Below are 22,577 nucleotides of genomic sequence, written 5' to 3' on the forward strand. Positions count from 1 at the left end.
CACTGTGTGACAATCACGCCAAGCGTACACTGACCACCAGAGAAAAGTGACCGATTGTTAAAGAGGACCTGTACTCAGAACTTCCTCTCACTGTGTGACAATCACGCCAAGCGTACACTGACCACCAGAGAAAAGTGACCGATTGTTAAAGAGGACCTGTACTCAGAACTTCCTCTCACTGTGTGACAATCACGCCAAGCGTACACTGACCACCAGAGAAAAGTGACCGATTGTTAAAGAGGACCTGTACTCAGAACTTCCTCTCACTGTGTGACAATCACGCCAAGCGTACACTGACCACCAGAGAAAAGTGAGGGATTGTTAAAGAGGACCTGTACTCAGATCTTCCTCTCACTGTGTGACAATCACGCCAAGCGTACACTGCATTAGCCAAAAGAGAAAAGATGGTTAAAAAGGGATCTTTTCAAAAGATAAACTGTCCACACAACTCCAGTGGTTTACATTTCTAAAGAGAACCTGTTAGACCCACCCTCACGCTCTCATTGCAGTGCATTGCAGGTAGTTCTGTGTGTTACACAAATGTGTGTCCCCTGCATTGCTCTGTGTTGCGCACAAAACGCATGCAGCAGTGCAATGTCAGCGCATACGCATGCCCATCAGGAAGTGCAGTCCATGCGCTGTCTGATGTCCCTGCTTCTCGCACACTGAGACGAGCTGTGAGAGTGTGCCGAGGCCCTTAGCCTTGGTTCACACCATGACTGAGCGCCAGTGTAAAGTACAGATACGCTGGCACTCCCGAAGCTCGATTGGTCCGGCAGCACGCTTTGCACTCAGGAGAGGCTGTGCACCATGTGTGATCGCGTTCATGCTTCCCCACAGAACAGCACAGTCTCCATTCTGCAGGTCTGTTGGTCCCCTGCTTGTCCAGCTTCTAGAAGTTACACTTGAATATCCACAAGAGGAACTGTAGTGAAAACAATGAATAACATTGCTTTTTTTGTTTGTTACAATATCCATTTATAGATGATTTAGTCCATGTTTGCCCATTGTAAAACGTGTCCGCTCCCCGATTTACATTCTGAAAATGATCACCTCTTTAGTCCTGTCAGATGATCTCTGCAGAAGGTTTGTTTACTGAGAATTCTGAAGCCAGTGAAAGCAATATGCTGGAAGGTGAATTCTGCATAGCTAAACAGCCTAAGCTAAATGTCACTGGGAGGGCGGAGCTACATACTGATGCACAGCGACGTATTTATAGATATAGGAAAGGTTTTTGATGCTGAAACCAGGAAAATTACCATAAAAGTGTGTATCCTAATTATATGTCACTACAGGGCCTCTTTAATTTAGGTGTTAAATCAATAATACAGGTGTATTGCATTACTAATCAAGGCCCAAATTAAAACAGTGTAAGGCTGTAGAGAGACTACAGAAGTGCTCTGGCGAATAATTCACTACAATTGCGCTAAAGTGGGGAAAGCTAAAGTGACGCCAGGATTATTCATCGGTATATTATATCGCTTGATAATTCTGCATATCCTGCATGTGGCCTGGGTGCACACATGGCTGCGCGTGAAAGGTTACGTTTTAGGTTGAGTGCGTTTTTTGTCCATTTTTTTTTTTTTTTTTTCCCCTAGATGTGTTTTTCGATCGTTTTGCGTGCATTTTTATGTGTTTGCGTTTCACATAAACAAAACGCGCATGCGTTTTTCAATTGCGTTTTATGCAAATTACTAGGAAGACAACAGGAAGTGGAAATGCATCACACAATATAAAACCGCATGAAAAACGCATACAAAACACTATACATTGCGTTTCCATAGACTCATTATGTGCGTTTTTGAATATTATGCAACAAATCCAGCGGTTTCAAAAACACATGATTAAAAACGCATAAAAAAAGAACCCATGCATTTTTTTCCTATGCGTTTTTTTCCTGCGGCATAGACTTCCGTTAGTGGAGCGGACGCAGCTCTATGTCCGATCCCTTTAGGTAAACTTTTCTAGCAGACCGGAGGAAATGTACAGAAGTTCTATTTAAGTCTATTATGAAGATGTGTCATGAATATTTCATCTTTCCTGGCTACAGAATATTCAGCAGCTGACAAGCGTGGGACGGCACAACAGCACAGTTGTCACTTTGTAAACATCTTGTTTACAAGCAGAGTGACAAACACAGCGATGGTGACAGGTGCTGTCAGAAGGGATTGTGGCTGCAGACAGCGGCTCGTCACCATCAGATTGGAGCGGAGGACACAATGCTGAACAACATCATCCCGGGGCCTAGCCTTAAAGGAGCACTCCAGCAGAAAAAGCAAGCAGTTAAAATCTGAAAAAAAACTGACAGGTTTTGGGCTACTCCATCTCCTCAGTTTCCTTTGTTGTCAAAAGCATTTCCTGAACGGCAGTGTCTAAGGCTAACTGACAAAATCGTGTGCAAGTGACTAGGGAGGCTGCCTGGTATCTTACTATTTTGGCAGTTAGACTTTTCAACTGCATATCCTGAACAGAAGTTGCTAACAAAAAAAACCCGAGAATCCCCCATGAGGAGATGGATTAGTCCAAAATATGTCGGCCCTGTCAGATTTTAACTGTATACTTTTTTTTTGCTGGACTGGTCCTTTATCCCTCCTGGCGTTCTATTAAAAACCACCAGGGGTGTTAGAAGCCACTGGTGAATATCTTATATCCATGAAAGATAGACTAATTCAAATGAAGTTTCTATATAGAATCTATTATACCCCCAGCCGTATGGCTCGAATGTTCTCTAGATGTGGCGTCTCGCCTGGGGACTTTATTCATATGATGTGGGGATGTTCTCACTTACAATCATATTGGACAGGAATCAACAACCTGCTTCAAAAGGTGTTCGAGCAACATATCTCCCTTGATCCCAAGATACACCTCTTGGGAATTTCTGGCAAAATCCTAAAATCCAGAAATTTGATACTATTATGGGACCTGTTGAGTTACTATGCAAGAAAAACCATTATCTTACATTGGATACAACCCACCACACCAACTGTTGCTGAATGGATCAAAATTGTTAACTCGGCACTCCCGCTATACAAATTGACATACATCCAACGTAACTGTCCACTAAAATTCGATAGAATCTGGACCCCATGGGTAGAATATCTCAGGGAACATGGGGTAGACTATGAAGCATAGCTCTAGGTTTGGTACCGACCGCCCCATTCGCGTGCAACCGCAGTACATCGCAACATCACGAGAGAAGGGAGGGGTTGGGGGAGGGAGGGGGGGGGTTGTTAGGGCTACTGTGTTTTGTATACCCTATGTGTAAATTCAATAAAACTTATTTGAAAAAAAAAAAAAAAAAAACCGCCAGGGGGCAGCGCAGCAGTGTTTTTTGAATTTTTTTTTTAAATCATGTAGCGAGCCCGGGGCTCGCTACATGATAGTCGCTGTGCAGCGACATCCTCCCACCAGCTTCGATCACCTCCGGCGATCTGCGATCAGGAAATCCCATTCAAAGAACAGTATTTCCTGGAGGTCTTCCCCCGTCGCTATGGCGACGGGCGGGATGACGTCACCGACGTCGTGACGTTATTGGGAGTCCCGATTCACCCCTCAGCGCTGGCTGGCGCTGATTGGCCAGGCAGTGCACGGGGTCTGGGGGCGGCGCGGCACGACGAGCGGCGGCTAATCGGTGGCGATCGGAGTGCACACGCAGCTAGCAAAGTGCTAGCTTCGTGTTGCAAAAAAAAAAAAATTATGCAAATCGGCCCAGCACCATGTGCAAGCTCCAAACTGCACATGCACAGTGAAGGAAAGCACCGTGTGCAAGCTCCAAACCGCACTTGCGCAGTGAAGGAAAGCACCGTGTGCAAGATCCAAACCGCACATGCGCAGTGAAGGAAAGCACCGTGTGCAAGATCCAAACCGCACATGCGCAGTGAAAGAAAGCACAGTGTGCAAGCACTTCCTCATGCTGTGCACACATGACTGGGAACCTAACTACGCTTAGTTCTGAATCACTTATCACCGCTGAGGGGAAACTTAAAGAGAAACCGTAACCAAGAATTGAACTTCATCCCAATCAGTAGCTGATATTCCCTTTCCCAGGAGAAATCTTTACCTTTTCGCAAATGGATCATCAGGGGGCGCTGTATGGCTGATATTGTGGTGAAACCCCTCCCACAGTGTGATGTCAGCACCTAGGTCCTCACAGTTTCCTGTCTGTGAACCTCAATGCATTGTGGGAAATAACAGAAATAACAGCTGTTTACAGCTGTTCCCAGCTGCCAAAAAAAAGCAAGCAGCATCTCCTTCGACTGACATCACCTGCCAGCAGTAAAAATGTCAGAATGTAAATTAGGGAGAGGAAATATTTTACAATGAGCACACACTGACTAAATCCTTTATACATAATTATGGTAAAATGTTTAATACATTATTTTCACTGGAGTTCCTCTTTAAAGGAGGATACTCCACAAGAGGGATCCAATCAAAAATGGAAGAGGACCGGGAATGTGAGGGACCCTGAAGACGATGAGGAGGAGTATCAGGAGGGTAAGGATTGGGTAATCTAGCTCACCATGGACCCAATTCAAAATGTTTCCCTCTCAACCAAGTATTGTTATTCCTACTGACTTCTACTGGCTTCGGAATTCTCAGAAACAAACTTTTCACAAATCTGGGGTATATTTCAGACTGTGAATCGGGGTGAGGTAAGGATTTCACAAACACTGATTAAATAACTGATGAAGTTTGATAAAGTAAGCAGCTCTGTTCATTCGGTTATTTTCAGCTCAGCTCCTCTTGGATGAGTGCCGATGAGGGCGATCTTACCGTCTTTATCGATAGTGAATGGCACATCGGGGGTCACGATCTCGTAGCTGCAGATCTGGCTGAACTGTGGGGAGCAGTCGGCATCCACGGCCTCCACCCGCAGGATGCTGTCATACTTCTTCCCCTCGATGACTGTGGCTTTGTAGGACTTCTCCTTGAAGACGGGAGCGTACTCATTCACGTCATTCACCTGGATGTGTACCGTCGCCCTGCAGCAAGGCAATCACACGTTACATGAGTACAGCGGCACGCTCAGCGAGGAACAAGAAGTGGAAAGAAGGTCCCCGGGGACAGGGGTGCCTGCTGGGACTGTGTGCTGCGTGTCACACATCAATGTCACACATCAATGTCACCTCTCTAGTACCCCGCCCCAACCCACCAATCCAAACACACAGCTTCCTGAGAGCAACTCACCCTCCGACTCTGTACAGAGGGAGACTCACGCAGGAGACGCAAGTTCTGTCTGCTACTCCCCCGATCGCTAAGCTGCTGTCACAAGACCAATGCCCAGTGATGCTGCCACAAATATCACATGACAAGAAATAGTAAGTTAGCCAATGGGAGCAGCTTAGAGGGGCAGGAAGGGGCGGGCACAATTTACAACTCAGGCCAGAGCATAACTCCATATACAGCTGGATGCAGGTTCACTGGAAAGTGGACCTGTCAGGATAGAAATCCTGGATTTCTACACTACAATGTAATGGATTCAGCTGCTGGGTGGGCCAGTCAGGTGTGACCAGCTAATATACAAAGTAGAGACAACAAGACTACAAATCCCAGACTTTGTATTTCACAGGAAGTAGGTGTCTCTCTGAACAGGAAATGACAGGCTCTAGAGGTTTTAACCAGGTATAGACAGGCATACAGCTAATCAAAGTATTTTTCAATCTGAAAATGTATTTTCTTGGGTAATTATTTACACTAAGCACCGTGATTGCTATCATAATTCACCATGTTCAACATGGGTCGGTTTGAGATTTAGTAAATTAAAGGACCACTCCAGCGAAAAAAGTAAGCAGCTAAAATCTGACAAGAACAGAACTGACAAGTTTTGGACTAGTTTGTCTCCTCATGGGGGGACTGTCAGAGTTTTTTTTGTTTTCTAAAACATTTCTTGAATGGCAGTTGCTAAATCTAACTGACAAAATAGTGTGCAAGTGAATAGGGAGACTGGCTGGTATCTTAAAGTTAACTCTTGCACAGGACGGAAGGAAAACAGAGAAATGCACCCTGTGTGTATTTAGAGAGTTTAGCCTGTTTAATTCCCCCTCATCTGTGTCTAATTACAAGTTGTAATTTGATCTCTCCCGTGTCAGCTGACTGCCACAGCAGATAAGCCAATTTAAAAGCACAGGATGTTAACAATATGTCTGCTTCCATGGCAGCATGAAATGGAAACAGTGCAGATTTACTGAAGGCTTTGTAGACATTTTTTTGTTTAAAGGTTATTATGCTGTTGCATTTGTTTTAGAGCAGGGAGGAAGTTCATCCTCTCTGTTCTGAAAGATGCGCAACAGCATAATAACCTGTAAACAAAAACATTTCTTTGTTCTGTTACGGCTAATACATATCCTGCAATAAATCTGCAGTAGGTTTACTTCCTGCTTTCATGGAAGCAGACATGGTTAACATCCTGTGTTCACCAATTAGCTGCTCTGCCGTGTCAGTCAGGTGACACAGGGGAAAGATCAAATTATAACTTGTGATTAGACACAAATGAGGGGGAATTAGACAGGCTGAACTCTCTAAATATCTTCAGGATACATTTCTCTGTGTTTTCCTTCTGTTCTTTGCAAGAGTTCAGCTCCACTTAAAACTGCCGTTTAGGAAATGGTTTTGAAAACAAACAATCCTGAGAATACCCCCATAAGGAGCTGGACTAGTCTAAGACCTGTCGGTTCCATGAGAATTGTAACTGCTTACCGGTACTTTTTTTAAATGTGGTCGTCCTTTAATGGCACATAAAAAAGGACAAGCAGTAGAACCTCTCAGGCAGTTTATAAAAGCTTATCGGTACAATCCGTAAGATTTACACATCAGTACCAGGCATCACTGAGTAAAGCTGCTGGTGGCTGGATAGTGTACTGGTTAAGGGCTCTGCCTTTGACATGGGAGACCAGGGTTCGAGTCCTGGCTAGGTCAAGTACCTATTCAGTAAGGAGTTCAAGGCAAGACTCCCTAACACTGCAGGGTGGCCTCTTGAGCTCCCCTAGTGGCTGCAGCTCTTGAGCGCTTTGAGTACGACAGGAGAAAAGCGCTATACAAATGTTCGGATTATTATTAATATAAAGATAAGCCTTCTTACTTGTGTGACTTCTTAGCATTGGCACCGTCTTGTCCCTTCCCGCAGTCGTAAGCTTGGATGGTGAACGTGTAGTCCTTCTGCAGCTCGCAGTCCAGCTTCTGCGTGGAGCGGATGACCCCCTCTCCGGTGGACTTGTCCACCACCACCGCCTCGAAGGGCACGTCCTGGTCGTGAATCTTAAAGCCACAGATCTCGCCTGACGGAAAAGGACAGGAGAATGAGGTTACGGCCCGTCGTGCGGCGGCATATAACCCTTTCTCTGCTGGGATTCCTCTCCATAGCGGGAGGCCGAGCGGAGGAAAGGCCGGTGCGATGCCCACACACACACACACACAGATAGGGGAGGGGCGAGTTATCAAACACGGATATAGAGACATAACCAAAAGAAGAGAGAGGGAGGCATGACTTGTGGCAGCCAGGGGTGGGGGGTGTCTGTGGACAAGGCACAAGCGTTGTGTTTTAATCGATGGGGTGATTTTCCAGGAACTGTTTGTACAAACAGCAGATGCCTGCCTATCAAGCAAGTCCCGTTATATTGCATCCACTCATGCAGGAGCACAAAGAGAAAATGATAAGAAATAAAATGTATATAGACAGGCATTTCACAGGAGTACTTGAGACTTCTACTGAAAAACACAAAGAAAAAAAACGTGAAGACAGAAGATGGTAAAAAGGCATGCCGCCCAGGAGGCTGGTGTGTATATATACAGGAGATCGCTCTCCGCCAAGCAATGGCAAAACTAGCTGAAAGGATCCGTCCACCCAAATCTGCTCATTCACTTCAAGTGACCCTTTAAGTGAGAGGAATAGGAAGGCTGCCATATGAATTCCTAACAACAACGCTTGCCTGGCCACTTTGCTGATCCTGCGCCTTCAATACCTAAATTCAGAGTTGCAATCTGGCACAGAACACGATAAAAACTTGTTCCTCTATTTGTCATTGTGCTTACAGTTACACTGCGTGCTTTTTATTCCGCAGTAATGTCATCTGCATAAAAAGTACCCCCCACCTTAATTTGCTCAGTCTTATCTACAGCAATCAGTGATCAAAAACAAGCTGCAGGGCTACTGCTGGCAGGGCAGCTTTACAGCCTATGCAGCTTCTTGGAAAAGTGAAACAGTCTACTAAGCCTCTCAGTAAGTTTTTTTTTTTTTACGTCACTTACTGTTTTCCCCTAGAAGGTGTGGCTGCTCTGTTGGAGAAAAGGAGGAGCTCTGCTTATTGCTGCACATTGACTATTAGTATGCAGATCAGGAGATCTGACCAAAGCCTCACCACACTAGCCACATTATTTCAGGTATGTGATTCAGACACTACTGATGCCAGAAAGCTCACCAGAACAGCCAGGCAACCGGTTTAAAAGGAAATACATTCGGCAGCCTCCATATACCTCTCGCTGTAGGGTCTGTACTTTAAAGATGAGGGAGAAATCATCCACTAGATTGTTACTTATCTGGGGTGCTACAGTGGTAAGATCTCCTTGCTGAAGGTCCATTCTCCATCACATATTATACTACAGGCATCTACGTAAACATTTCAGCAAGAGAGTGCTATGCCCAGCGTATGACCCGGATAGGGGGCGGAGCTGGGAACGCGGTATGGACAGGGGGTGGAGCTGGGAACACAGTATGGACAGGGGTGGAGCTGGGAACACAGTATGGACAGGGGGTGGAGCTGGGAACACAGTATGGACAGGGGGTGGAGCTGGGAACACAGTATGGACAGGGGGCGGAGCTGGGAACACAGTATGGAGAGGGGGCGGAGCTGGGAACACAGTATGGACAGGGGGCGAAGCTGGGAACACAGTATGGACAGAGGCGAAGCTGGGAACACAGTATGGACAGGGGTGGAGAGCTGGGAACACAGTATGGACAGGGGTGGAGAGCTGGGAACACAGTATGGACAGGGGGCGGAGCTGGGAACACAGTATGGACAGGGGCCGGAGCTGGGAACACAGTATGGACAGGGGGCGGAGCTGGGAACACAGTATGGACAGGGGGCGGAGCTGGGAACACAGTATGGACAGGGGGCGGAGCTGGGAACACAGTATGGACAGGGGGCGGAGCTGGGAACACAGTATGGACAGGGGGCGGAGCTGGGAACACAGTATGGACAGGGGGCGGAGCTGGGAACACAGTATGGACAGGGGGCGGAGCTGGGAACACAGTATGGACAGGGGGCGGAGCTGGGAACACAGTATGGACAGGGGGCGGAGCTGGGAACACAGTATGGACAGGGGCCGGAGCTGGGAACACAGTATGGACAGGGGGCGGAGCTGGGATCACAGTATGGACAGGGGGTGGAGCAGGGATCACAGACAGTATGGACAGGGGTGGAGAGCTAGGAACACAGTATGGACAGGGGATGAAGAGCTGGGAACACAGTATGGACAGGGGGTGGAGCTGGGAACACAGTATGGACAGGGGTGGAGCTGGGAACACAGTATGGACAGGGGGTGGAGCTGGGAACACAGTATGGACAGGGGGTGGAGCTGGGAACACAGTATGGACAGGGGGTGGAGCTGGGATCACAGTATGGACAGGGGGTGGAGCTGGGATCACAGTATGGACAGGGGGTGGAGCTGGGATCACAGTATGGACAGGGGGTGGAGCTGGGATCACAGAATGGACAGGGGGTGGAGCTGGGATCACAGAATGGACAGGGGGTGGAGCTGGGAACAGTATGGACAAGGGGTGGAGCTGGGAACACAGTATGGACAGGGGGTGGAGCTGGGAACACAGTATGGACAGAGGGCGGAGCTGGGATCACAGTATAGATGGGGTGGAGAGCTGGGAACACAGTATGGACAGGGGGCAGAGCTGGGAACACAGTATGGACAGGGGGTGGAGCTGAGAACACAGCATGGACAGGGGGTGGAGCTGGGATCACAGTATGGACAGGGGGTGGAGCTGGGATCACAGTATGGACAGGGGGCGGAGCTGGGATCACAGTATAGATGGGGTGGAGAGCTGGGAACACAGTATGGACAGGGGGCAGAGCTGAGAACACAGCATGGACAGGGGGTGGAGCTGGACTCCACAGACCGCAAGAGATTGGAAAAGCTGTTGGATGATTCCCCCCGCGTCTTCTGTAAAAGATGGCGGCCCTGGTTTGGATGGACGGCCCCTTTAACCAGCGCAGCGGGTTATAATGCAAAGTGAGAGAGAGATGAGGAAGCTTCAGCGACACCTCCAGCACCTTTACTGATTCAAAATCTGAGGAAATAAAACACTGGAATATAGGTGAAGTCTTCCTGTGCAATGAACCTGGCTAGTAAGGGAATCAAAAGCAAAAATTAAAAAAAAACAAAAAATCTTAATGTAGAAATATCGGTAGCTCAGACATCCATCTCGACAGCTAGCTATAAATGTCTCCTTGTGGTTTCTACGCAGGAGCCCAACTAACAAGCCTCCTTATCTACAGGAGCGCTAATAAAATATTTACACAGGGAATGTCTTCTATATATAGGAGTTATCAGGGACCTGCTTCCATTTCTGCCTTCAGACCTAGACTAGCCGTCTTCATCATCCACTTTACGGGACATTTCCAAACAACTGGAGGCTGAATCAGATCTGTGAGCACCACGTGTTGCTAGCTCTGTAAAACAGTGTGTGTAAAACTGTGTGTAAAAGTATTAACTAGACCCTCCACGCACCTTATTAGATGGCTAAAAATGCCAGTATTTACAGTTGTGCATACAAGCATTACAGTGTTCTCTCCGAGCTCTTTTAGCCGGGTGCTCCACCAGGCTAGTTTTGGTGAGCACCCGGCTGTAATCTGCTCACCTCCTCTGCTGTAAGCAGAGTTGTGCAGAGAAGCACCGGCCCTGCATTCTCTCATCTCACCCCACCTGGCTACTTTTTCATGCCACCCGGCTAGAATAAATGTTCTGGGGAGAACACTGCATTAGTGATGCAGGCGAACAGCTCGCCTGCGAACAGCTATGGCCCTGTACTGCTTCCGAGTCGCTGTCTCTCAGTATTACGCATGCCCTGGCCCAGCGGTGCCTGTGACTGCGCGCCTGTGACGTCACACACATACGCAAAGCATGTCCAGCTACAGGCGTGCAATCAAGGACTCGCACTGCTGGGCCAGGGCATGCATACTACTGAGAGACAGGCAGCAACCCGGAACTAGTACAGGGCCATAGCTGTTCTCCTATGCAGGCGAGCTGTGCGCCTACATCACTAACAAGCATATTAGTGGATAAACCACTGTTGATCTGTCCTCAGTTATCCCGTCTGTGTGAAAGCACCGCCCAGGGATCCAATATGGAAGCCATGCAGCTCTCCTGATGGGTCCTTGGCAGGATCAGGATATTGGAAATCCCAGGCTGTTTGTGCCAACAGGTAAATAGTAAACATTTATTGGACATGAATGAAAATGCATGCAGTTGGCTGAAACGTTTCACAAGGATCACCCTCGCTGCATCAGGGGCAGTTTGGAAATGATTCTGATGCCTCTGAGGACGTGAGGGTGATCCCTGTGAAATGCGTCAGTCCACTGCATTCATTTTATTTCTTTCCGTCCAAGAAATACGTGTAACTCAGCGATTGGTGCAAACAGCCTGAGATTTCCCAATATCCTTAACCTCCCTGAAAAGTAGGATTACTTCCAGATTTTAGATTTTAAAAGCAGTGCAATTTTTTATACTTTACACAATTTTCAACTCTTTTAGACCCTAAAGCCTCATCTACACGCGTAGAGCGATGTGTATTATCAATCGAGGCGCTAATGCGCCACCGCCGATTCCCTGCTCGTTCCCCACGAGGGGGCAATGGCAGGGAATCGAGCGGAAGATAAGCGGCGCCGGGCGGGGACGAGGGCGGATCGAATCTGACGCACGTGCGGCGAGCGGGGATGCGGAAGAGGCGATCCGGCGGCTAATTGAGCCGCCGGATCGCTGCGTGTAGATGAGGATTTAAGATCATACTTCTAGATAGATCTGCAGTAGCCCTGTACAGGATTCACCTCCCATGGATCCAGCACGGGGTTATGCTCTGAGCTGCGGATTTCCGCCCTGAGCCTGACTCAGGGTTACCGCTAAAGAGGTTAATGGGGGGAGGGGGGGAAAGTCCATTTAAAAAAAAAAAAATTGCTGGTGCTCAATTGCTTTTAATATTCAACTCCCAACTAAGATGATTGCACTATTTCCCATTAGCAGATCACACAGTACTCGTCCACTGGGAGAAAAATACCATCAGGCATGGCAGATAGTTTTATCAGCTTGAGAAGACCCCCCCCCCCCCCCCCGTCCCCCTCCTTTAGCCTAGAATGGGTCTGGACAGTACTCGCTCCCCAGACATGTACAGTAACATGGGGGATGTTCCTAATGATGGTGAGCTTTATATATGGTGGGGTTTTGCACGGTTAGGGCGTTATACGTTTTGTCTGCTCGTGCCTTGATAAAAGGGGACCTGCCAGGCCCCGAAACGATCGTCGGTTTAGCAGACTTGATGTTATTTGTGTGTGTATGGGGACAATAAAGGGCGGTTGTTCCCAATAAGACTGTGTGTGGACCTTTCCTCTGATTCTTGGATTTATGCTACTTGGATCCAGCACCAGCAACACTCCACTATAGGAGCGCGGTTCTTTTTGATTGCAGACATGTACAGTAACATGTATGCTAGTCCCACCCAGGCGTGCAGCTCACATGACCCTTCTGTATTGAAAAGGAGGATTCTTGGATACTTTGCTTTGTGAAGAAGATCGCATAAAGGTTACACATCAGTGCAAAGTAAAAGGGAAATCATTGGCCTACGTGGCTTCCACCATGAACCAACTGAAAATTTTCCCTGTTGCAGGATTCCTATTGGTCTTTTGCAAACCAATGTGGTGCCGCATGCTTCGTCTGGTCGGAACCAGATCCATGGCGTACCTATGAATACACCGCCGGGAGACTTGGGCGCAGGATACAGACGATATACGGCTTATTCTGCTGCTGCAGAAGTCCCGGCGGCGTTAATTACTATTCCCCCTCCAGGTCCACGTGGATGGTGGGGAATGATGTAATTCTGCTTCCAGGTATTGCTGGCGGACAAATTCCAGTGTTTTAAAAGTAACTTCAGCCCCGTCTTCAGATGGCGCCGAAGTTCATCACTGTGCGCCACTATAGCTGTGATTCCTATTTCGGTCTACGGTGGCGCTGGCTGCGCCCAAATCTCCTGCGCTGTAATTACAGCGCTCGGATCCATGGGACAGGTGAGCGTTTTCCATGCTGCCTGAGCCTAAAACAAATAGACACCGTCCATTCCAATAGGCTTCCATTGCGTCAGATACGCGGCATGATCGCGATACGGTTGTGGAAGGATGCAGCAGGTCGAGACTATGCATCTGTGGTCCCGTCTGTGAGCGTCACTCTCCGATAGACAGTGTGAATACATCCTATAACTAACACAGAATGCATTTACTGTCTGATTTTGCATTTTTTTTTTTGCTTTCTGGAAAATGCGGCGCTTTTTATTGTTGTGTGAATGGAGTTTGTATGCTGCTTGAATTTGGGACACCCAAACGCTCCATCGATCTGTATTGGCCCCATTCCAAGCTGCAATTACGTTTTTTATTAAAGCCGGAATAAGCAGTGTCTCATTGACCCTCTGCCATGCCTCCGGGGGCCGCCGCGGCCAGCGATAAGGGCGAGTGCGACATATAATCCCGTCCTCCGCCTGGCTACCTCTCATCAACTTCCCGAAAATGGATGTCTGATCGCTACATATTTCTGATCCACAGGAGGGTTCTGTCACAAAGCAATTCATTTGGAATTAGAAATTAAAACAATCCAAATGAAAAAATAAAAAAACAGAAGATTAAATAAAAGAAAAAAAGGAAGGGATCAGAGTCATCTTCTGTTTAACCCTTTCAGCGCCAGTACTGGCGAGCAACGCTCGGCCGCAGGCTGTATGGCGCTGAAGGAGCCAAGAGCTGATTCCCCGTTGTGTTTTTTGTTTTTTTTAATTCAAAACCAAAAAGTTAGTGGGTTAATAAAGTCATAAGAGGAGAGAAAGAACCCGTTATCACCTTCTTTGGTGACTGTCACCTCAAAACTCTCTAAAGGGAGAAAAGATAAACCTGTGTCAGTAACATGGGAGAGAAGGTCAGATAATAAGAGACACACACAGAAGAAGAAGCCATGACATAAACATTGCAGTTTCCTGTACTTATTAATCAGCTGGTGTACCTGTCCTCTGCGGCTGGGAGAGGCTGGAGGGAAAAAACGTTACACAACCTGCAGAATCTTACTTAGGAAGATCTCTAGGACGGCGGGAGGGATCGGAGGGCTGCAGCGTTATTCTTCTAGCAATCCTACAAGACAATAACGCCTCCGACAGCCAATCGCACTCCTACCGCACATCCTGGAGACGCAACCTTACAGCTGGAACTTGCGTCATTGCGATACAATCATACCTTGAGAATTTCACAAACCTCCTGCATAAATCTTCAGCGGGGACTTTACAGAATAAAAACAGATGAACTGAGCATTTCTGAATGAGAACCACAAGAGCCATAATCTTCTTTAAAGTAAACCAGAGGCGACATAAAATACAAGGCGGCTAACCTAAGGAAAGAGAAGCGTCTGGATGGTCCAGAAGCTTCCTGTGTCCCCCTTTGGCCCCACCACTGCTGGTCAGGACCCTTTTTTAGCTTGCGGCCTGGCTCTCCTTCTTGCATGAGTGTGGCTCACTGCTTCTGCGCAAGTATGGCCACGCATGAGAAGTAGAACTAAAGGCTACACCCACCACGCAATTTTTACATCGATTTTTCTGATGACCGGCATGACGAGCAATTGCTTCTACGATCTAGCAGCATGGGTACAGGCCTGTGATTAGGCAAACCATGCTTTGCACTGCGTGGCGATAAAGACCATCATAGTGAATCGATCTTCACGATCCTCAGTGACTCTTATGTGCGGCAATGGTTTGAACTCTCAATTGCGCCCGTGGCTTGTTCCTGCGGGTAGCTAGATGGACCCTCATGTATTGGGAGGCATCACTGTGAGGTTCCCCGATTGTCTGGTGAGTATTTAGCATTTGTCACCCGCTAGAGAGCAGATTTGGCTTATTGTGCAGGTGCGGTTGTACTCGCACATGCACAGCGGGGAACGCAGCCATGAGAACATATCCCACAAGCTCCAGTAGGATATGTTCAGTGGGTCTGTGTGTGGCAACCGTGGAAGCGAGGACGAGGCGAGAAGCATCTGCAATACTCAGTGGCTTCCCTCCACCTACGTAAGTATCTAACATTTATATTTTAGGTCAGCTCAGGTTCACTTTAAGTGTACTTACAATATGGCAACCATTTAGTGTGCAAGGTGAAATTCATATCCATTTAACAGAAGTAGTTTGGGAAAGCCATATAATGCTATTCGCAAAGAGATGTTTTGCTTCTTCTGGCGTTCATCAGTGAACATTATGGACTGTATGGTGGGAGAGAGTGAAGAGAGACCAGAGAGAGGAGGTCCAGGGCCGAGGGAAACCAGAGAAAGGAGGGAGACCAGAGAAAGCAGCGAGAGACCAGAGAGAGGAGAGAGAGAGTGGAGAGAGGAGGAAGAGAGAGGAGGGAGAGAGACCAGAGAGGACGGAGAGAGAGCAGAGAGAAGAGGGAGAAAGTGGAGAGAGACCAGAGAGAGGAGGGAGAGAGACCAGAGAGAGGAGGGAGAGAGTGGAGAGGAGGGAGAGAGTGCAGAGAGACCAGAGAGTGGAAAGAGAGGAGGGAAAGAGCAGAGAGAGGAGGGAGAGAGCAGAGAGAGCAGAGAGAGGAGGGAGAGATAACAGAGAGAACGGAGAGAGAGCAGAGAGAGGAGGGAGAGATAACAGAGAGAAGAGGGAGAGAGTGGAGAGAGACCAGGGAGAGAGCAGAGAGAAGAGTGAGAGAGAGCAGAGAGAAGAGTGAGAGAGACCAGAGAGAGGAGGGAGAGAGCGGAGACAGAGGAGGGAGAGAGCGGAGAGAGAGGAGGGAGAGAACGGAGAGAGAGGAGGGAGAGAACGGAGAGAGAGGAGGGAGAGAACGGAGAGAGAGGAGGGAGAAAGCGGAGAGGAGGGACAGAGACCAGAGAGACGAGGTCGGGGGCAGAGGGAGACCAGAGAGAGGAGGGAGGGACCAGAGAGAGGAGGGAGAGAACAGAGAGAGGAGGGAGAGAGCAGAGAGAGGAGGGAGAGAGGGCGGAGAGAGAGCGGAGAGAGGGCGGAGAGAGAGCGGAGAGAGAGCGGAGAGAGGGCGGAGAGAGAGCGGAGAGAGGAGGGAGAGAGACCGGAGAGAGGAGGGAGAGAGACCGGAGAGAGGAGGGAGAGAGACCAGAGAGAGGAGGGAGAGAGACCAGAGAGAGGAGGGAGAGAGACCAGAGAGAGGGGAGAGAGCGGAGAGAGACGAGATTGGATGAAGAGGGCAGAGGGAGACAAGAGAGAGGTAGGAGAGGGCACAGAAACCAGAGAGAGGAAGGCGAGAGAAAAGAAAGAAGACAAACAACAGGCAGAAGGTAACAACTATCAATAATCTGACTCCGCTTGTGATTCTACGAACAGCCTAAATGAGAAATATCTTTGCAGGTCAAGGAGAATGAACCCGGCATCAGCATTTATCACCAAACCATCATATCATTGAAGAGATTATCGATGCAAACATTTCACACCGGCGGTACAAGAGCTCACCAGGAGGAAGCAACAAATCTCCAATCTCCACCGGAATGCAAAGGACACACACCAAATCTCTATTTAACAGCAAGTGGTCAATCTGCCAAGCCCTCTGATAGTTATGCCTGGCACACACCAAACAATTTACTGTCAGACAGACGGGTCTGATCTGATTACCATTCATTTTTCTGATCAATTTTGTATAGAAGTGATCGGAAAATCGATCAGAAAAACAATCGGATATCAAATCAGACCTGTCAGAAACAAGCGATTCGACCAGTCTATCTGATGGTAAACTGCATGGTGTGTACCAGTACCAGGTAAAGCCTCATCTACATGGTACAATTTTCCATCAGATCGACTGATCTTTTAAGCCCCATCTACACCATGCTACATTGTAGCGATCCGGCGGCTCGATTAGCCGCCGAATCGCCTCTTCCGCGTGCCCGCCGCGTCCCCGCTCGCCGCGCGTGCGCCGCATTCGATTCCCCGCTCGTGCCCGCTCGTCCCCGCCGGCGCCGCTTATCTCCAGCACGATTCCCTGCCATTGTCCCCTCGCGGGGATCGAGCAGGGAATCGGCGGTGCGGAGATCCGTCCTGTCGGATCTTATCAATCGAGCCGCATTAGCGGCTCGATTGATAAGGAGCATCGCGGCCGCATCAACTCGTGTAGATGCGGCTTTAGATAATTTTCAACCGGTCCGATCGGATTCTGATCAATTTTGGGTACTTACCAATGCAAAATCGATCAGTAACAATTTGGACGTCTACACACAATGCAATTTCTTATCAGATCACTGGTCGATCTGATGGAAAATTGTACCGTGTAGATGGGGCTTTACATAGTTTGGTTGTAAAGATGTGTCCATCAATCACGAGGCAATAATTATTCACAATCAAACTGATTGCATTGCCTGTTGATCAGGAGTGGGTTTTTTTCTACCGACTGATCAGGAAAGACAGAAGTGTTCAGATGTGATAGCAAATCCTAATCAGGCATGCACATACTACGCCATATACAGCCAATCGATAAAAGCAAAGATCTGATACACGTGTTGCTCTCAGGCAACAAGACACTTGTTGCTCTCAGGCAACAAGAACCAAGGTTGTCATGAGGGTTCAGCTACTGTCCGGATTTTCACTTGCAGAACCTTCATAGCTCAGAAAAGCCAATGGTGGAGCCCAGAGACACAGAGCAGACACCGCATTATAAACTTAAAGAGAAACTCCAACCTAGAATTGAACTTTATACCAATCAGTAGCCGATACCCCCTTTTACATGAGAAATATAATAATTTTCACAAACAGACCATCAGGGGGCGCTGTATGACTGATTTTGTGCTGAAACCCCTCCCACAAGAAGCTCTGAGTACCGCAGTACTCTGGGCAAACTGCCACAATGTAACAATGTTCACAGACAGGAATTAGCTGTTTACAGCTGTCTCTAACAGCCAAAACAGCTAGGAGCAGCTACATAACCTGCCCTGTAATAAATGTCAGAATGTAAATCGGGGAGAGGAAAGATTTTACAATGAGCAAACACTGACTAAATCATTTATACATAATTATTGTAAAAAATGAAGCACTTTTTTTACTACATTATTTTCACTGGAGTTACTCTAAGACAGTCAAGTAATTCCGCAAGTATTAAAGTGTATCTAAAGCCAAATAAAGAAAAAGGGTTTCACTTACCTGGGGCTTCTACCAGCCCCCTGCAGCCATCCTGTGCCCGTGGCGGTCCTCAACAATCCTCCGTTGCCCCGCCATGGTTTAGTTTTGGTTTTGCCGACTGGGGATTGGCGGGCCACTGCGCCTGCGTGGCCCTGGCCACGTGCATCCTTCTTCATGTTTCGCACAGGCGGGAGCGTGAAGGATATGCAAGTGCCAGGGCTGCACAGGCACCGTGGCTCGCTGACGCCGAAACTAAGGCACGGCAGGGGAACGGAGGATCGTTGAGGAGTAGCACAGGCACAGGATGGCTGAAGGGGGCTGGTAGAAGCCCCTGGTAAGTGATACTCTTTCTTTAGGTTAGGCTTTATGTTTCCTTTAAGCCCAGAGCTGTGGAGTCAAGAATAGAGGAGTTGGTGCAATTTTGGGCACCTGGAGTGGGTAGTTTCATAAACTGAGGAGTGGAGTCAAAGGATTTTTGTACCAAATCCACAGCCATGGTAAGTATTAAGCCTCATCTACACGAGGCGATGTGACTTATCAATCGAGCCGCTAATGCGGCTCGATTGATAAGATCCGTCAGGTCGGATTTCGCCGCCGCCGATTCCCTGCTCGTTCCCCACGAGGGGACAATGGCAGGGAATCGAGCAGAAGATAAGCGGCGCCGGAGGGGATGAGCGGGGGTTCGAATCCGACGCACGCGCGGGCGAGCGGGGATGCGGAAGAGGCATTAGACTAAGGATTCAGAATCAAGGAGTCTGAGCAATTTTGGGTACCTGGAGTCTGAGGTTTCATAAACTGACGAATCGGAGTTGGAGGATTTTTGTACCGACTCCACAGCCCTGATTAAGCCGATCTAAACCACCATCTTCAAACAATCCGCCAGAAAAGCTACTGAAGCGCACAGCTAACCAACCCTACATTCAGAAAATGGGCCGATACACACCCACCCCTCCTGAGCTGTAATTATGTTTTAAATTAAGTACAAATTAATAATTATTAACATGCCTGATTAATGTGAGCGCTGGATTGCCGTGCGTTAGGCGGAGCATGTGACTGCCGTGCAGAGACAATACAGCCAGTCGGGGAGAGGCAGCGTCTGAGATGGGGCTTTTTGTCTGGGTAATGAGGTCTGCACATCGTTGTTCCACCTGGACAGATGAGACAATCGATGCGTCCCGCAGGTCTGCCAGGTGGCACACACACAATAGGCTGTTATTATACAGGATAGAAGAAGAGACGTCGGCAGTAAATAAAAACCTCTGAGCTCCCAATGTACCAAACTGTTTACTCTTCCTGATGCAGAACGGAGCTTTGTACAGGCCTAAACTAGCCGATTCCCACCGACGCCCGTATCAAAGGATGCCACCTGCACACACTTCCTGCTCAAACAAAGGTAATTGCAGAAACTTCTGATGTTCTGATGTCCCGTCGTAATCGTGGGATCGGGGGTGGTGGTGGTGGTGAGGGAGGGGGGGGGGGGGAGACAACACGGGAAGTCAAATACCTTCCAATACTGATAAATAGCAATGCAGAAACTACTGAATGATGTAAAGAGGGGAAGGACATACACCTGGATTCAGGTAGCCGAAGCTATTTAAAGATTACAGCGGGAATCATTTGAACCAGGGTTGTAGAGTCGGCACAACAATCATCCAAATCCAACTGTGATTCAGACAAGTTCGTTTATTAAACCACCGACTCCGGGTACCCCAATCTGCTCCGACTCCCACTCCACAGCCCTGATTTGCACTTCATTGTTTTCAATGCTCCAACTGTCCTGCTGGCTACAGGATTGGACAGATTGACCATTATGTTCACCTCTGATGTAATGTATGTATATAAAAATACATATTATTAACAATAATAATATGGTAGTACATTAGACTATGACTATGGTACGATTAGATTGTGAGCTCCTCTGAGGACAGTCAGTGACATGACTATGTACTCTGTAATGTGCTGCAGAAGATGTCAGTGCTATATAAATACATAATAATATGGTAGTACATTAGACTATGACTATGGTAGGATTAGATTGTGAGCTCCTCTGAGGACAGTCAGTGACATGACTATGTACTCTGTAATGTGCTGCAGGAGATGTCAGTGCTATATAAATACATAATAATATGGCAGGACATTAGATTATGACTATGGCAGGATTAGATTGTGAGCTCCTCTAATGCTGGGAATACATGGTACGTTTTTGCCGCTTGATTTCCCGCACGATCGTTTTCCGCAATCGATTTTGCGCCCAATTCTCTTATCTTCCATTCGTTTTCCTTATCTTTTCCCATTGTTCCCTATGCGATATCGATCCAGCGGGAGATCAGACATGTCGGAAATTATCCATCAAGCCATCTTAATGGTTCAAAAATGTGTTTTCCCAGCATAAAGCCTTATCTACACAGCACAATTTTCCATCAGATAGACTGATCTATTAGATAGATCTAATGAGAAATTGTATCATGTGTAGACGTCCAAATTGTTTCAGATCAATTTTGTGATAGATTTTGCTTTGATAAATACCCAAAATCTATTGCAAAATCTAACACAATCCGATTGGACAGGTTGGAAATTATCTAATAGATCTGTCTAATAGATCTGATCTGACAGAAAATTGTACCGAGTAGATGAGGCTTTAGGACAGTCAGTGACATGACTATGTACTCTGTAATGTGCTGCAGGAGATGTCAGTGCTATATAAATACATAATAATAATATGATAGGACATTAGGCTATGACTATGGCAGGATTAGAGTGTGAGCTCCTCTGAGGACAGTCAGTGACATGACTATGTACTCTGTAATGTGCTGCAGGAGATGTCAGGGTCATATAAATACATAATAATAATATGGTAGGACATTAGACTGAGTATGGTAGGATTAGATTGTGAGCTCCTCTGAGGACAGTCAGTGACATGACTATGTACTCAGTAATGTGCTGCAGAAGATGTCAGTGCTATATAAATACATAATAATAATATGGTAGGACATTAGACTATGGTAAGATTAGATTGCGAGCTCCTCTGAGGACAGTCAGTGACATGAATATGTACTCTGTAAAGTGCTGCAGGAGATGTCAGTGCTATATAAATACATAATAATAATAATATGGTAGGGCATTATACTATGACTATGTTAGGATTAGAGTGTGAGCTCCTGTGAGGACAGTCAGTGACATGACTATGTACTCTGTAATGTGCTGCAGAAGATGTCAGTGCTATATAAATACATAATAATAATATGGTAGGACATTAGACTATGACTATGGTAGGATTAGAGTGTGAGCTCCTCTGAGGACAGTCAGTGACATGACTATGCACTCTGTAATGTGCTGCAGAAGATGTCAGTGCTATATAAATACATAATAATAATATGGTAGGACATTACACTATGACAATGGTAGGATTAGAGTGTGAGCTCCTCTGAGGACAGTCAGTGACATGACTATGTACTCTGTACAGTGCTGCAGGAGATGTCAGTGCTATATAAATACATAATAATATGGTAGGACATTAGACTATGACTATGGTAGGGTTAGAGTGTGAGCTCCTCTGAGGACAGTCAGTGACATGACTATGTACTCTGTAAAGTGCTGCAGAAGATGTCAGTGCTATATAAATACATAATAATAATCTGGTAGGACATTAGACTATGACTATGGTAGGATTGGAGTGTGAGCTCCTCTGAGGACAGCCAGTGACATGACTATGTACTCTGTAATGTGCTGCAGAAGATGTCACTGCTATATAAATACATAATAATAATATGGTAGGACATTAGACTATGACTATGGTAGGATTACATTGTGAGCTCCTCTGAGGACAGTCAGTGACATGACTATGTACTCTGTACAGTGCTGCAGAAGATGTCAGTGCTATATAAATACATAATAATAATATGGTAGGACATTAGACTATGACTATGGTAGGATTACATTGTGAGCTCCTCTGAGGACAGCCAGTGACATGACTATGTACTCTGTAATGTGCTGCAGAAGATGTCAGTGCTATATAAATACATAATAATAATATGGGAGGGCATTACACTATGACTATGGTAGGATTAGAGTGTGAGCTCCTCTGAGGACAGTCAGTGACATGACTATGTACTCTGTAATGTGCTGCAGAAGATGTCACTGCTATATAAATACATAATAATAATATGGTAGGACATTAGACTATGACTATGGTAGGATTACA

At 47.1% G+C, this 22,577-nt stretch overlaps 1 protein-coding gene across 4 annotated transcripts in view; it reads right to left on the reverse strand.

Annotated features, from left to right (window-relative positions):
• CLSTN1 (calsyntenin 1) overlaps positions 1-22,577 on the reverse strand; it is a 170,885-nt gene that overhangs the window by 57,106 nt on the left and 91,202 nt on the right. For 2 of the 4 annotated variants that reach the window (XM_068238837.1, XM_068238835.1), the window contains exons 3-5: positions 14,097-14,126; positions 7,079-7,274; positions 4,774-4,982 (exon numbers count right to left, since the gene is read on the reverse strand). In XM_068238837.1, the coding sequence (XP_068094938.1) occupies positions 4,774-4,982; positions 7,079-7,274; positions 14,097-14,126 (435 nt within the window). The remainder of the gene's footprint in view (positions 1-4,773; positions 4,983-7,078; positions 7,275-14,096; positions 14,127-22,577) is intronic. The other 2 variants (XM_068238836.1, XM_068238839.1) reach the window with 1 other exon arrangement.

Source organism: Hyperolius riggenbachi, chromosome 6 (assembly GCF_040937935.1).
Source record: "Hyperolius riggenbachi isolate aHypRig1 chromosome 6, aHypRig1.pri, whole genome shotgun sequence".
Lineage (NCBI taxonomy): Eukaryota > Metazoa > Chordata > Amphibia > Anura > Hyperoliidae > Hyperolius > Hyperolius riggenbachi.